Here is a 14,805-nt window from a genome sequence, read left to right on the forward strand (position 1 = left end):
GTCATACAGCAAGCTAGAGAGAGGACGTTTTCTCTAAAATCGCAATAATTGCCTTTTTGGCCAAAATTTTTCCTCTCTTCGAGCTCCACTTTTCTACTTACTTACTGGTAAATTGCAAGGTCGACAAACATGCTTATTTTGAAAAATAATGGCTAAAAATGAATTTTTAATAAATAAAGTAAATGGACAAAACAAAGATGGAACACCTAGAGATGATGGACATTTTAATGGAGGGACAACACGATTTTAAAGAGGGAAATTCAGGCCTGGCAAGCCCGAGAAGGTCACCAAATACGACAGGAGAAAGAACGCTGGGTAGACTGCATTTTCCCAACTTAAAAAAAAAAATTATATCGTTCTGGACACAAAGCTTGCGTGTAAAATAGAGAGGAAAGTTAGAGTAACTTGAACTCTCTGAACTTAGGCAAAGCAGTACCTGACGGACGGGTATGTAGGTATGCCCTAATCTTCACCCCCTTCGCTGCCCTCCACCACCTTCGGTACTATTCACCAATTTCCCTTTCCTTCATTGTCTTCTCAATTCTTCACTTTTAATTCATCTAACCATCACCACTGCACACGGTTTATAACATACGTAAGACTAGTACTAAATCATCACACAGCGTATATATACTGGCGGAATCTTATTGAAAACGTAATATGGTATTTAGCAAGCATTTTCATAGACTTTCAAAAAGCATTTGATATCGTTCTGGACACATGGTACGTGTCCAGACATCTTAGAGGATGGCATTTAGCAAGATTTGAAATTTGTGTAATTTGCCATCATATGCATAGAGGTCGACCCAGACCCTCCCAAGCCTTTCCAAGTTTGGTTGAGGCCAGACCCAAGTGCCTGGCCTCCAACCTCGACCAGAGAGAGACTGACACACTTGTAGATTCAGAGAGGAGACAAAGCCTCTCCAATTTTCTGTCCTGCATTGTGGCTTGTTGAGCTTGAAGCTTATGCCCCTTTCATGTTTTGTATTCGACATTTTAAAGAAGTGATCTCGATTAGTATACTCCAACTTCAGTATTTTACAGGTCTCGTTGAGATCAGCCCTGTCATGTCTGGTTTGCAGTGTTGTTAGCCTTGTGGCCCTCAACCGTTCCTGGTATGAGATGATTTAGTTCTGGGATATTTTTGTGGTTCGGTGTAGAGCTTTCTCCAAAGCAGACATGTCTTTCAGAGGGTGAGGACTCCATGGTTGGATGCAGTAGTCCAGATGAGGCGCACCAGAGATTTGTACAAATGAATACCCACTTTTTTCCTTTTAGTCAAAGGTAGTTTAACTCTTCCATTTTTGTTCCTGCGGCGCCCACTACTTGTGTAACTTTAAATGACTGTTGGCTCCTAACTCCTAGGTCCTTTACTTCATCAATGTGCGTCATGGTAGTGATGCTGATATAATAGTTGTGGTGTGCAGTGTCGTGCCCTTCATGCTAGGCCTTCCATTTTTTTAACAATGATCTTGCATTTGTCAGTCTTTTGACCATTTGTGTACTTAATGTAGATATATTTTTGTGTCGTTTTCGCTTACTGCTTTACCATCGATATTAGTATCATCCGCCAATCTGATGACGTGGTTTGTAATATTCTCATCTACGTCATTGATGTATATGACAAATAAAGGGTTGGCTCAAACACGGAACCTTGCGGAACCCCGCTCGCCACAGTTCTCCAGTCATATTCATTCCCGTTTACGACAACCTTAGGCTTCCTTTGTTGTAACCATTGTTTTATCCATTTCAGCATTTTACAATTTAGTACATATTTGTAATTTATTTGCCAGTTTTTCATATGGAACCTCATCAAAAGATATACAGAAGTCATTATACATTACGTGTACTGTAAGTCCATTGTCTGAATTGCTGAATACCGTTGCAAAAATGTGAACAGGTTAGTAAGGCAACATTTATTTTTAGAGAAACCATGTCGCGTTGATTCTACAGAATTGTGCATTGTCAGATGGCCCACGAGTCCTGCATTGGAATTCTCTTCATAACCTTGACGATATGTGAGGTTAGGCTGACTCGTCTACAATTTTCTGCTGAAATTGTTCTGCCTTTTTCATGATAAGGGTGACATGTATATTTCCAATCTTGAGGACGTTTCCTGTGGTCAAGAAAATTTCGGAATAGGAGCATCAGTTGGCGCAGTTCGCCGGCTATTTCCTTTATGATTTTGAATTGAATTCCATCTACATCTGGGGCATTTAGATGCCTTTAATTTGGCCGTGCTCTTCCCGATTCCCAGGTTATGGGGATATCTATTAATTCCTTCTATTTCCCATCCTCAAACATTTGAGAGAGTATTCTATGTCTAATATTTAGAGCGTGAGCGCTGGTGTAAAGTATTCATTCAGTGGGAGCTCATCTTTCAAGGGTCCTACCCAGTCTTTTGGGTGGAGTTTACTTATTGTAGTTAGTACTGACAGTTTGTAAGATTAGTGTAGTTAGGTAGTTAGTACCGACAGTTTGTAGGGTTATTGTAGTTAGGTAGTTAGTACTGACAGTTTGTAGGATTAGTGTAGTTAGGGCGTTAGTACTGACACAGGTGTATGATTAGGGACGTTAGTGATGATCTGTAGTAGTGTCAGGAGGTGGTAGTGATAAGGAAGGCGGAGATACTCACCAGAAAATCATCAATGCTAATATCACTCCTGCCCTCTCCCGAGCCAAAGGACTGCAAAGAACAAACAAGGACGACAACTAAATAGGCGCAAACATACAAATAATACATAGCAAATTAATAAATACAAATTATAACGTATAAAACAATATGTTAAGTGGATGAAATTAAGGGAGGAGAGGGAGTGAGTTAGGGGTGAGAGAGAGAGAGAGAGAGAGAGAGAGAGAGAGAGAGAGAGAGAGAGAGAGAGAGAGAGAGAGAGAGAGAGAGAGAGAGAGAGAGAGAGAGAGAGACCAAAAACTTGCCTTTTTTGAAGGAAAATATATCCCTTAACTCTCCAGGTGAGAGCGTCATAAGTGAGTGTGAGAGGAACATCAGAGACCAGAATGTTATATTTTTAAGGCAAAATGAGCAAATCCAATAAAATAATTTGTTTAAGCCAGGCAAATAAAAGGAATAATTGGAGAACCCCCATTTTAACCGTTTTAAATATATAATTCTGTAATCTTTACAACACAGGCAAGAGAGATATATAATAATGCACACGAAAAATATTTGAGGGACTGGTTCCAAATTTGTACACGGAAATAACTTTTTTCAAGAGCAGGAGGCATGGTAGGAAGTGCAGAACAGTCCCGTTGACAAGCAGAGGTGCAATAGGTACACTAAGAGAATTCTATCAACATTAAAGACCAAGGTCTTTTCAACACTATTTCTAACTATCCGACCCTTGTCATTATTGAACCCTGTATTGAACGATAGTTTATGAAGGGTCTCGGTAGCACAGTTGGCCTCGTTCTCGACCCACAATCGTGAATCCCGGAACCTCGCGGAGTTGGGGTACATGCCCTAGAAAATTGCTAAGTTGGGTATGTGATACCCAGAACATAACTGAGCTTGGTGTTGAGCAGAGAGCCGTCTCTGGTCCAAGGCTCTGGCGGCAACACAGTGCTACAAGAATACAACCTCTTGTAGTGCCTCCAACATCCTTCAAGGTGCTTACTTTACCTTCTGAGGGTCAGCCCCTGGTCACACACTCACCTGCGGGGACGAGACAAAATCGTCATTAGAAACATGAATAACTGGGAAACAACGGATATATTTGTAAGCATCAACTGTCGTATGGTTGCAGAGATAATAGCGAACTCTGGTCTAGAAACTTAAAACTACTGCACGTGCATAAGTAAAAGGAAAATGCAACTCCCTCTCCCTTACACACACACACACACACACACACACACACGCGCACATACACACACGCACGCGCGCGCGCACACACACACACACACACACACACACACACACACTGAAACTACTGTGTGTCTGACAAAGAGTTCTGGGAAGACAGGACACCACGAGCGTAGCTATCATCCTGTAACTACACTTTGGTAATTACACCCACCCACACCCCTTGCTTCCCTGGCAGCACGCTGTGCACACAGCTTCATGGAGGAGTCTTACTCTCATACAATGGCCACAATAGCCTGATGCATCTATGAGAACATTATGGCAATGAAGTAGGATTGATATCGCGCCTCTGAGCGCGACACACACACGCTTTACCTACTGTGCCATGATGGGCTTCAATGTATCTCGCAAGTTCTACTAAAGTTTCTGGTAGTGTGGAAGGCACCGCCTGAAACCTTCCACAGTCTAGTAGACCTGCTTGAGACACTTTTAGCTCATCCTGGTACAGTGGGTAATGCGTGTTCCAGGGAGTCCTGGGAAGTTTTCTCAAGCTTAAACTAGTCAAAGTCTCCCTGAGAGTGAGTATGTTAGGCAGCAGAGTCCCCCGAGGCAGAGTCCCCCGAGGCAGAGTCCCCCGAGGCAGAGTCCCCCCGAGGCAGAGCAGGAGATCGACGCTCCACACCAAGACATCTTCACCTTTCTCATCTTTTAGTTCAGTGCCGGCAACACGCACCGGGAAAGTATAACCTATCAAGTGAAATAGATCATCTGCAACAACAACAACTCGTGCAACTTCACCAAACGAATTAGAAGCAATATAATCAACCCTGATCTTGCAACACCAGAAGACAAATGAAATGTACCAATCAATAAATGCATGAGAAGCACACGCATTGCCAGCAGATTATATAATCACCTGTAACACTGGCAGACAAAATCGGTCGTACACAACACCAGCAGACGTAATATGATTGCAACAGCAGGAAACGTCAACATCAGCAGACGAAAAAATGGCAGACGCTAAAGCAACAAACATTGCAACAAGAGCCACGAGAGCAACACAGGCGCATCAATAACAAAGCACGGAAGCAGGTCCCAGTAGTGAGAGGCCTTTGTTGTTATGAGTCCTGTGTTGTCTGTCCTGAGCCGCTTGTCTCACCCTTCCCCCCAGGTCCTTCATCTTCCCCACTCATACACCCCTGCTGCCCCTCACACACTCCTCCCCCTGCTGCCCCTCACACCCCCCTGCCGCCCCTCACACTCTCCTCCCCCTGCTGCCCCTCACACACTCCCCCTGCTGCCCCTCACACTCCCCTGCCCTGCTGCCCCTCACACTCCCCTGCCCCTGCTGCCCCCTCACACACCCCTGCCGCCCCTGCTGCCCCTCACACACCCCCCTGCCGCCCCTGCTGCCCCTCACACACCCCCCTGCCGCCCCTGCTGCCCCTCACACACCCCCCTGCCGCCCCTGCTGCCCCTCACACACCCCTGCCCCTGCCGCCCCTCACACACCCCTGCCGCCCCTCACACACCCCTGCTGCCCCTCACACACCCCTGCCGCCCCTCACACACCCCTGCCGCCCCTCACACACCCCTGCCCCTGCCGCCCCTCACACACCCCTGCCGCCCCTCACACACCCCTGCCGCCCCTCACACACCCCTGCTGCCCCTCACACACCCCTGCCGCCCCTCACACCCCCCTGCCCCTGCTGCCCCTCACACACCCCTGCCCCTGCTGCCCCTCACACACCCCTGCTGCCCCTCACACACCCCTGCCCCTGCTGCCCCTCACACACCCCCCCCATGTAAGAGTCAGACACATCGCAAGGAGAAATACCAGTCAGGTAATGGGGAGAGAGTGGGGGGGGGGTAATAGGAATGATAAGATCCAGAGAAGATAGTTCTGGAAGAGAGAAGCGCTAAGACAAGGTAAAGACACTAAAATGGGACAGAGAGGGTGATATCAGCGCAGACAGCGTGTTCAGGTAGACGCCTGAAGAACCTCACATTTACAAGTCAGACTGTAGAACAAAATAACAGATGACCCGAGAGTAATCCTATGAACAGACAAAACATTTAAAGAACATAATACGCTAACAAGAACCTTCTTATAAGAGAAGTCGAACTAATAGTGTTTTTTTAATATATTTGTAGTCTCTAATATATCCCATTAACTACTGCACTCAAGTCTAGAGAAGTTGCCGACCCGAAGAACACAAACAAAAATTATTGCCAGAGTCCACTAAAAAAAGACCTAAATATTGGGAAGTGTTTATAATTCCTGGAATACAAAGAGATACACAAAGTATATATATTGATGATATTACAGGAACTAGTTACAAGTCTTCACACTGACATATAATCTTCCAAGTCCAGGGAGCACGGAAGACTTGGGGAAGGGGGGGAAAGACCATTTCAATAGTAAATATGCAATTTTTTCAATATTAAAGGGCCTATGGCTTAGCAGCTTTTCTCTTAAGTAATCAGATAAACTCTTCCAAAGTACACATGATTCACCGAGCTGTTGTTCCTGCTGCCCCCCCCCCCCCACACCCAACTCCACAGCCTCTCAAACTCTTGCCCGACCTCGCCTACAACGGAATATTAAGAAACGAAAAATCCATTAAAATCGCTTAAAGCTTTTCAAGTAGAAGTGAGCGGCGGCGTGACCCGAGGGAGGGAGGTCACCTGACCACAATCTTCTCGGGGTTTAGTGCTGAGTTTACGGCTTGTGTTGCCAGGATACACCCCTTCAGAGGGCACTTGTTGCCCTGTTATATGGTCCCCAGCCTCGTTTGTGAGGGGGGGGGGAGGGAGTGGGGGGGAGGGAGTGGGAGGGAGGGAGGGGGAGAGAGGAGGAGGAAGGGAGGGAGAGAGAGGGAGGGAGGGAGGGAGGAAAGGAGAGAGAGACAGACAGTGTGACACAAACACACACAGATTCGCAAATAAGTACAGCTTATTGTATATACGTAAGTATATTTATTTTCGTTGACTTTTAAGAAAGAGGTGACCTGACATGAACGATCAACGCCTCACGTTAGATAACAATGAGAGAGACAGGCCGCCACACGACACAACTCTGATAAAGAACACACACCGGGATTCGATTATAAATCCATTGTATTTCCTAAAGCTGGAAAAACGTTTATGGCAAGAAACTAGATATTTCTGATTTCTGACAGACATTACCACTAATACTTTCTGCGGCAATCAGCGTCCAGATATCTCGAGAAAGATGTGTGTCACTGTTCCCACCACCTAGACGGTAGAGCGACGGTCTCGCTTCTTACAGGTCTGAGTTCAATCCCCGACCGTCCAAGTGGTTAGGCACAATTCCCTTCCTCCGTCCAATCCTAAATCTTTATCCTCATATCCCTTCCAATTGATGTATAGTTGTAATAGCTTAGTACTCTATCCTGATAATTACCTTACCTTTGTAAAGGCATTATATATGTAACCACGGAGTGATAGCCCATAAAAGGAGGTCTATAGGAATAACAGGTAAAAGTTGGGAGGTGGATATTCATTTTCCTGTTAAACAAAATAAAAAGTCAATCACACAAAATCAAGTCCGAGCACAGAAAAGTTGTGTACCCCGAGGCACGGTACTAGCACCACTACTGTACCCCAAGGCACGGTACTAGCACCACTACTGTACCCCAAGGCACGGTACTAGCACCACTACTGTACCCCGAGGCACGGTACTAGCACCACTACTGTACCCCGAGGCACGGTACTAGCACCACTACTGTACCCCGAGGCACGGTACTAGCACCACTACTGTACCCCGAGGCACGGTACTAGCACCACTACTGTACCCCAAGGCACGGTACTAGCACCACTACTGTACCCCGAGGCACGGTACTAGCACCACTACTGTACCCCGAGGCACGGTACTAGCACCACTACTGTACCCCGAGGCACGGTACTTAGCACAACTAGCTGTACCCCGAGGCACGGTACTAGCACCACTACTGTACCCCAGCAAGGTACTAGCAACCACTACTGGTAACCCGAGGCACGGTACTTAGCACCACTTACTGTAACCCCGAGGCACGGTACTAGCACCACTACTGTACCCCGAGGCACGGTACTAGCACCACTACTGTACCCCGAGGCACGGTACTAGCACCACTACTGTACCCCGAGGCACGGTACTAGCAGCCACTACTGTTCTCTCATGTACCCCGAGGCACGGTAACTAGCACCACTACGTACCCCGAGGTCACGGTACTTAGCACCACTAACTGTTTCTCATGTACCGCCAAGGCAAGGTACTAGCAATCCACTACTGTTTCTCATGTACCCCAAGGCACGGGGGTACTAGCACCACTACTGTTTCTCAAAGTTACCCCAAGGCAAAGTAACTAGCACCACTACTGTACCCCAAGGCACGGTACTAAGCACCACTAAGCTGTTTCTCATAGTACCCAATGCACGGTAACTAGCAACACACTACTGTTCATGTACCCCAAGGCACGGTACTAGCACCACTACTGTTTCTCATGTACCCCAAGGCACGGTACTAGCACCACTACTGTTTCTCATGTACCCCAAGGCACAGTACTAGCACCACTACTGTTTCTCATGTACCCCAAGGCACGGTACTAGCACCACTACTGTTTTCATGTACCCAAGGCACGGTACTAGCACCACTACTGTTTCTCATGTACCCCAAGGCACGGTACTAGCACCACTACTGTTTCTCATGTACCCCAAGGCACGGTACTAGCACCACTACTGTTTCTCATGTACCCCAAGGCACGGTACTAGCACCACTACTGTTTCTCATGTACCCCAAGGCACGGTACTAGCACCACTACTGTTTCTCATGTACCCCAAGGCACGGTACTAGCACCACTACTGTTTCTCATGTACCCCAAGGCACGGTACTAGCACCACTACTGTTTCTCATGTACCCCAAGGCACGGTACTAGCACCACTACTGTTTCTCATGTACCCCAAGGCACGGTACTAGCACCACTACTGTTTCTCATGCCCATATCAGACAGATAACAATACAAGACACGGCTTAATATCATCCTTTGTAGATGATAAAAAACATAAAAATTACCTCTGTGCAAGACACTGAAAAACAACCAGCCGATATAAATAAAACCTTCATCTGTGCAACATAAAATAACTTTATTGTTAACAACGACAAATTCCAGATGCTTAAATATGGTAAAACTTAAGAACGAAATGCAGGGGATAGTACACAATCACATCTCCAAACCACGCAACGCTACATGTGACTTAAAACACACATTTCATTTATGGTAAAAGTAGAAATGCTTAGTGACTTCACATGCGGCTCAGGCTTGGGTACAAATGTTACTGGGAATATGGAATAGGTGTTAATGAGAATGACACCAAGTGTAAACTATGCGGTATGTTAAGGGCTTATACCCTGTTATGACCCTACATACGTATGACTGGTGTATGATGTGATCATACCTTAGTATTGAATAGGCAGTGTAGCCTAGCCTACTGTCTTAAAAATATGATTATATGTATATATTCTTAAATTCTATTATTTTATATATTGTTATGAGCCTTGTATACATTTATATGCCTGATGTATTATGACAGTAATACGTATGTATTACGATATATCTATTTCCTAGTTGAGAAATGAGAGAGACTATTGTCACTTGGCATAGATCGTGCTTAGTACTTGACAATGTTTTGAGAGAAAATATACCAATAGGCAGAGTTGTTGCTAGGTTGTTTATATTATACTTGCACTAATGTATTTTATGTATACATGATAGATGTATTAGAGCTTGGCCGGTAAAGTTCTAGAATCCTCCCTACACACCCCCCCTCTCCTCCCCTTCCCCCCTAGCGTCCTGGTCCAGTCAGTATTGCCATGTCTCTGTAGATGTGAACTCTTGTTTGATCTTTTGTGTATATAAATATATTATCGCTTGTGTGTGACATAATGACTTGTGACTTTCTTGGGAAATATATTGTACCATACTAAATTATTTATATGTTTGTTTAAGGATTTATTGCTTGTAAATGTCATGTTCTGAGATAGAGATATTTTAATAAGAGTAGTGACGGGTATCTTGCAAAGTTGGATAAAGTATATCCTGCGGCTCTCTCATCCGCTGAGCGGCTGAGACATCGCTGCCTGGTCGGCCGCGCGGCGGCTCGCTCTCATTTGGGTGACTTTTATACAGTTTAATGACCTTTGTAACATATAATGTTGTTGTATTGATGTGTCATGAATCAATTTACCGATGTGCACCAGTTTGACAAGTGGTAGGTGCTATTTTATGTATGATTATGTGGTGGCATTCTAAGGACATGAGTGACTGGATGATATTGCTTCCTCACCCCACTAGTGATATTTTTTGACACCACCATTCTGTAATTAGTGTACAATACTTTGATTTGAAGCATACTAGAGCTAGTGTACTACTGTACTAGGATAGTGTCCAGTGACAGCTAGCTCTAAGGGTGTGCAGTACAGTGCATGATGATTCCAAAGAGTTTGCAGTACAGTGCATGATGACTGATGATCTCTAAGAGTTTTGAGTAACTTTTTTGTTGTGAAATAGTATCAGTTGTGGAGAACTTAGTCTTTTCTTTTGTTTTCCCGATGCCTTATTTTATATGCTCCAGTAAACTGGTTATGTATTAGTGATTTTGTTTATTTCCCCTAGACTTGATCTGATGGCCAGTTGGTCGTACTAAGTTTTTGACCACATTAATATGACCAGCGATGCTATGGAGCATGAGGGTACGACACACCCTCACCCATTATGTTCTTGATTGTCCGTTCATTATTGTATATATAAACACAGATAAGGACTGTTCCTTATTCCACCACAATGGCTCCAAAGTGCCTCTACTTACGGGCTCACCATAGCCCGTGCTACTTCACAATTTTGTTCTAAGCAGCAAAATCTAAAACAACCACAACAGACTGTTCCTGAACAAATAACCTGGATGTGTCACAACGGAAAGATTTACGATATTCTGGCTGGATATAAGAATTTTGCACCAAGATTGTAACCTTTTGTTGAATTGTCTGAATGTATATTGTAAATTGTTTAGTGTACCTAGTCATAAAAGTATGTGTGTGCACGTCTGGTAACATTCTGTATGTGTATAGGAAGAAATGTACATGTTTATCACTCATAATGTTCGCTAATATGCTAAGTGTTTGTGATGTGTGTGTATATGCATATGAACACGTTGTACTGAACGGGGTGAGAATAGCTTGAGCTACCTCATCCCTATATGTATATTTATACCTCAATAAACTTATTTGAGTTTGAAATCACATCTCATAGAATTAAAACGTTATGTAAAGATATGGAAATTTATGAGGACTTTCAAAACTAGAGATTCACCGCAATGCATGTACTGTTCAAGTTGCTTGTGCTTTCTCGCCTGGAGTATTGCTCAGCACTCCCTTCTTTCAAAACAGGAAATATTTCTGAAATACAGGGGAATAGAAAGAACATAAACGGTACGCAAGGACACTATAAAGCACCTATAAGTTATTGGTACCGTCTTAAAGCTCTCAATGTATTTTCTAGAAACGAGACGAGAGGGGTATCACGTACTGTATGTACAAGGAAGATTTTGGAGGGACAGGTTCTTATAGATACCTATAAGACAAGAATAGATTAGATGTTCAGAACACATACAATAACAACATAATGGAACGAAAAATATAGTAGAAAGTGCAGAATAGTCGGTGGAGAGCAGCGGTGCCATAGGCACAGTCAAGGAAATCTAAGAACATGAGGTCCGCGGATATTTCATATCCAAACGAATATAAGATATACTGACAGAACAAAAGTGGACGCGTTCAAAACACAAGTAGACAAGTTCAAACAGGAAGTGCCGGACCAGCCGGGTTGTAATGGATGTGTGAGCCTGCGGGCCGCTCCAAGTAGCAGCCTATTAGACCAAGCTCTCAAGCCTGGCCCCGGGCTTGGGGAGTAGAAGAACTCTCAGAACCCGCTTTAGGTATACAATTCCACGAGTTATGTGAAGGAATCCTCGTGACAGAAAAATAGGATTACGTGGGTGGTTGGTGGGAATGAGGTTGAGGCCAATGGAGGCCAGGGAAGGGCAGGTGGAGGCAGGTCTCTGACGCCTCCAGGGTTAGCGGGGTACTATGTGTCAAAAGCTTCGCTTCTGGTGGAAGTAATTTACACTGACAGGTCAATCTTAGCCGGCGCCAGCGATGGTCGCCTCCCAGATCACTATCACCTCGGAGGCTCGAACCCCGACCCCCGTCCCTTACCAGTACTTCCCTACGAGATGTCCCTCTTCCAGTGGCACCAAGAGGACTGGATCACCCCTAACTCGTTAAGCAAGAGGCCTGGAGCACCGATAATTGCCTGACAACCGAGCCAATGAATAATCTTGGCCCTTATTAACAAGACGAGGAGTCGTGGGCACCACCTCACGATCTTGGCGAGAAGTTGATGGGCGTGTGAAGTATGAGGAAGAAGGAGTAAGAGGATAAGGAGGAGGAGGAGGAGAATATGTGTACTCACCTACTTGTGCTTACGGGGGTTGAGCTTTGGCTCTTTGGTCCCGCCTCTCAACTGTCAATCAACTGGTGTACAGATTCCTGAGCCTACTGGGCTCTATCATATCTACATTTCAAGCTGTGTATGGAGTCAGCCTCCACCACATCACTGCCTAATACATTCCGTCTGTTAACTACTCTGACACTGAAAAAATTCTTTCCAATGTCTCTGTGGTTCATTTGGGTACTAAGTTTCCACCCGTGTCCCCTTGTTCGTGTTCCACCCGTGCTGAAGAGTTTGTTTTTGTCCACTGTCAATTCCCCTGAGAATTGTGTAGGTGGTTACCATGTCTCCCCTTACAATTCTGTTTTCCAGGGACGTGAGGTCCCTAAACAAAGCTGTGAAGGGCACCAGGTGACCCCATCTCCCTCCCCATAACGCACCAAGTCGCATGAACCTGTACAACACAGTACAAACAATTAGGTCATCATTCAGTAAATGTAATCAATAATTCATCAAATGTTGATAAAGGAGAGCAACAAAATAAATAAATGTTAACCTTTAACGTACAGTTGGAAAAGTTCAAGACAAATGAGAGGAGGACCTTCGACATGCCGCCGGCTTCCTGTCCTCGTCGGAGCCACTAATGTTAGTGGCTCAGGTAAAGTCAAGTAAAATAAATGTTATACAGCCTTCCATAACGTGTGATCAACTTATAAACACTAAACACATGAAATAAAGAATTATGATATTGTGTTCACCAAGAACGTATTGTCACATTACCCTCATTATTCAAGTACAGACTTCTCCTAAGGAGACATCAATAATTCAAAGTCCATTCAGGGGTTTTATTTAAATGTTTCATCTTTATATTGTAAAACAAAATGGAATAATAATAATATGTAACACGACATTCTATGTCCACACGTTTGGTACCATTGGTGCACCAACCGTCGGGCTGACATGTTAACACCGACGCGCTAGTCTGGAGCCAGATTCACGAAAGCACTTACGCAAGCACTTACGAACGTGTACATCTTTCCTCAATCTTTGGCGGCTTTGGTTACATTTATAAAACAGTTTACAAGCATGAAAACTTCCAATTCAACTGTTGTTATTGTTATAAACAGCCTCCTGGTGCTTCGGAGCTCATTAACTGTTTAATAATTGGAAACAAAGGTGCCAAAGATTGAGAAAAGATGTATACGTTCGTAAGTGCTTGCGTAAGTGCTTTCGTGAATCTGGCCCCTGGTGATCACGCCGCCTGCCCTCCTGGGAGGTGTCATACACGTCCTTTGGTCAACCGGGTTAGTCAGTCGGCTCAAGCGCTCTGCTCAGGTAGCATCTAACTCTTGTTGAATTGTCACGGCAGCTCATTAAGCGTTGTGGTGTTAGGTACTGTATCATCGTGTGGTACTGTATCATCTCGTGGTACTGTATCATCTCGTGGTACTGTATCATCTCGTGGTACTGTATCATCGTGTGGTACTGTATCATCTCGTGGTACTGTATCATCTCGTGGTACTGTATCATCTCGTGGTACTGTATCATCTCGTGGTACTGTATCATCGTGTGGTACTGTATCATCTCGTGGTACTGTATCATCTCGTGGTACTGTATCATCTCGTGGTACTGTATCATCTCGTGGTACTGTATCATCGTGTGGTACTGTATCATCTCGTGGTACTGTATCATCTCGTGGTACTGTATCATCTCGTGGTACTGTATCATCTCGTGGTACTGTATCATCTCGTGGTACTGTATCATCTCGTGGTACTGTATCATCTCGTGGTACTGTATCATCTCGTGGTACTGTATCATCTCGTGGTACTGTATCATCTCGTGGTACTGTATCATCTCGTGGTACTGTATCATCTCGTGGTACTGTATCATCTCGTGGTACTGTATCATCTCGTGGTACTGTATCATCTCGTGGTACTGTATCATCTCGTGGTACTGTATCATCTCGTGGTACTGTATCATCTCGTGGTACTGTATCATCTCGTGGTACTGTATCATCTCGTGGTACTGTATCATCTCGTGGTACTGTATCATCTCGTGGTACTGTATCATCTCGTGGTACTGTATCATCTCGTGGTACTGTATCATCTCGTGGTACTGTATCATCTCGTGGTACTGTATCATCTCGTGGTACTGTATCATCTCGTGGTACTGTATCATCTCGTGGTACTGTATCATCTCGTGGTACTGTATCATCTCGTGGTACTGTATCATCTCGTGGTACTGTATCATCTCGTGGTACTGTATCATCTCGTGGTACTGTATCATCTCGTGGTACTGTATCATCTCGTGGTACTGTATCATCTCGTGGTACTGTATCATCTCGTGGTACTGTATCATCTCGTGGTACTGTATCATCTCGTGGTACTGTATCATCTCGTGGTACTGTATCATCTCGTGGTACTGTATCATCTCGTGGTACTGTATCATCTCGTGGTACTGTATCATCTCGTGGTACTG

At 44.7% G+C, this 14,805-nt stretch overlaps 1 protein-coding gene across 23 annotated transcripts in view; it reads right to left on the bottom strand.

Annotated features, from left to right (window-relative positions):
* Positions 1–14,805, bottom strand: part of Mp (collagen XV/XVIII-type protein multiplexin) — a 354,149-nt gene that overhangs the window by 110,094 nt on the left and 229,250 nt on the right. For 21 of the 23 annotated variants that reach the window (XM_069337781.1, XM_069337780.1, XM_069337769.1 and 18 more), the window contains exon 7: positions 2,636–2,686. The exons of the other annotated variants lie outside the window; for them this stretch is intronic. In XM_069337781.1, the coding sequence (XP_069193882.1) occupies positions 2,636–2,686 (51 nt within the window). The remainder of the gene's footprint in view (positions 1–2,635; positions 2,687–14,805) is intronic. 23 annotated transcript variants of the gene reach the window in all.

This window comes from Procambarus clarkii, chromosome 38, assembly GCF_040958095.1.
Source record: "Procambarus clarkii isolate CNS0578487 chromosome 38, FALCON_Pclarkii_2.0, whole genome shotgun sequence".
NCBI lineage: Eukaryota > Metazoa > Arthropoda > Malacostraca > Decapoda > Cambaridae > Procambarus > Procambarus clarkii.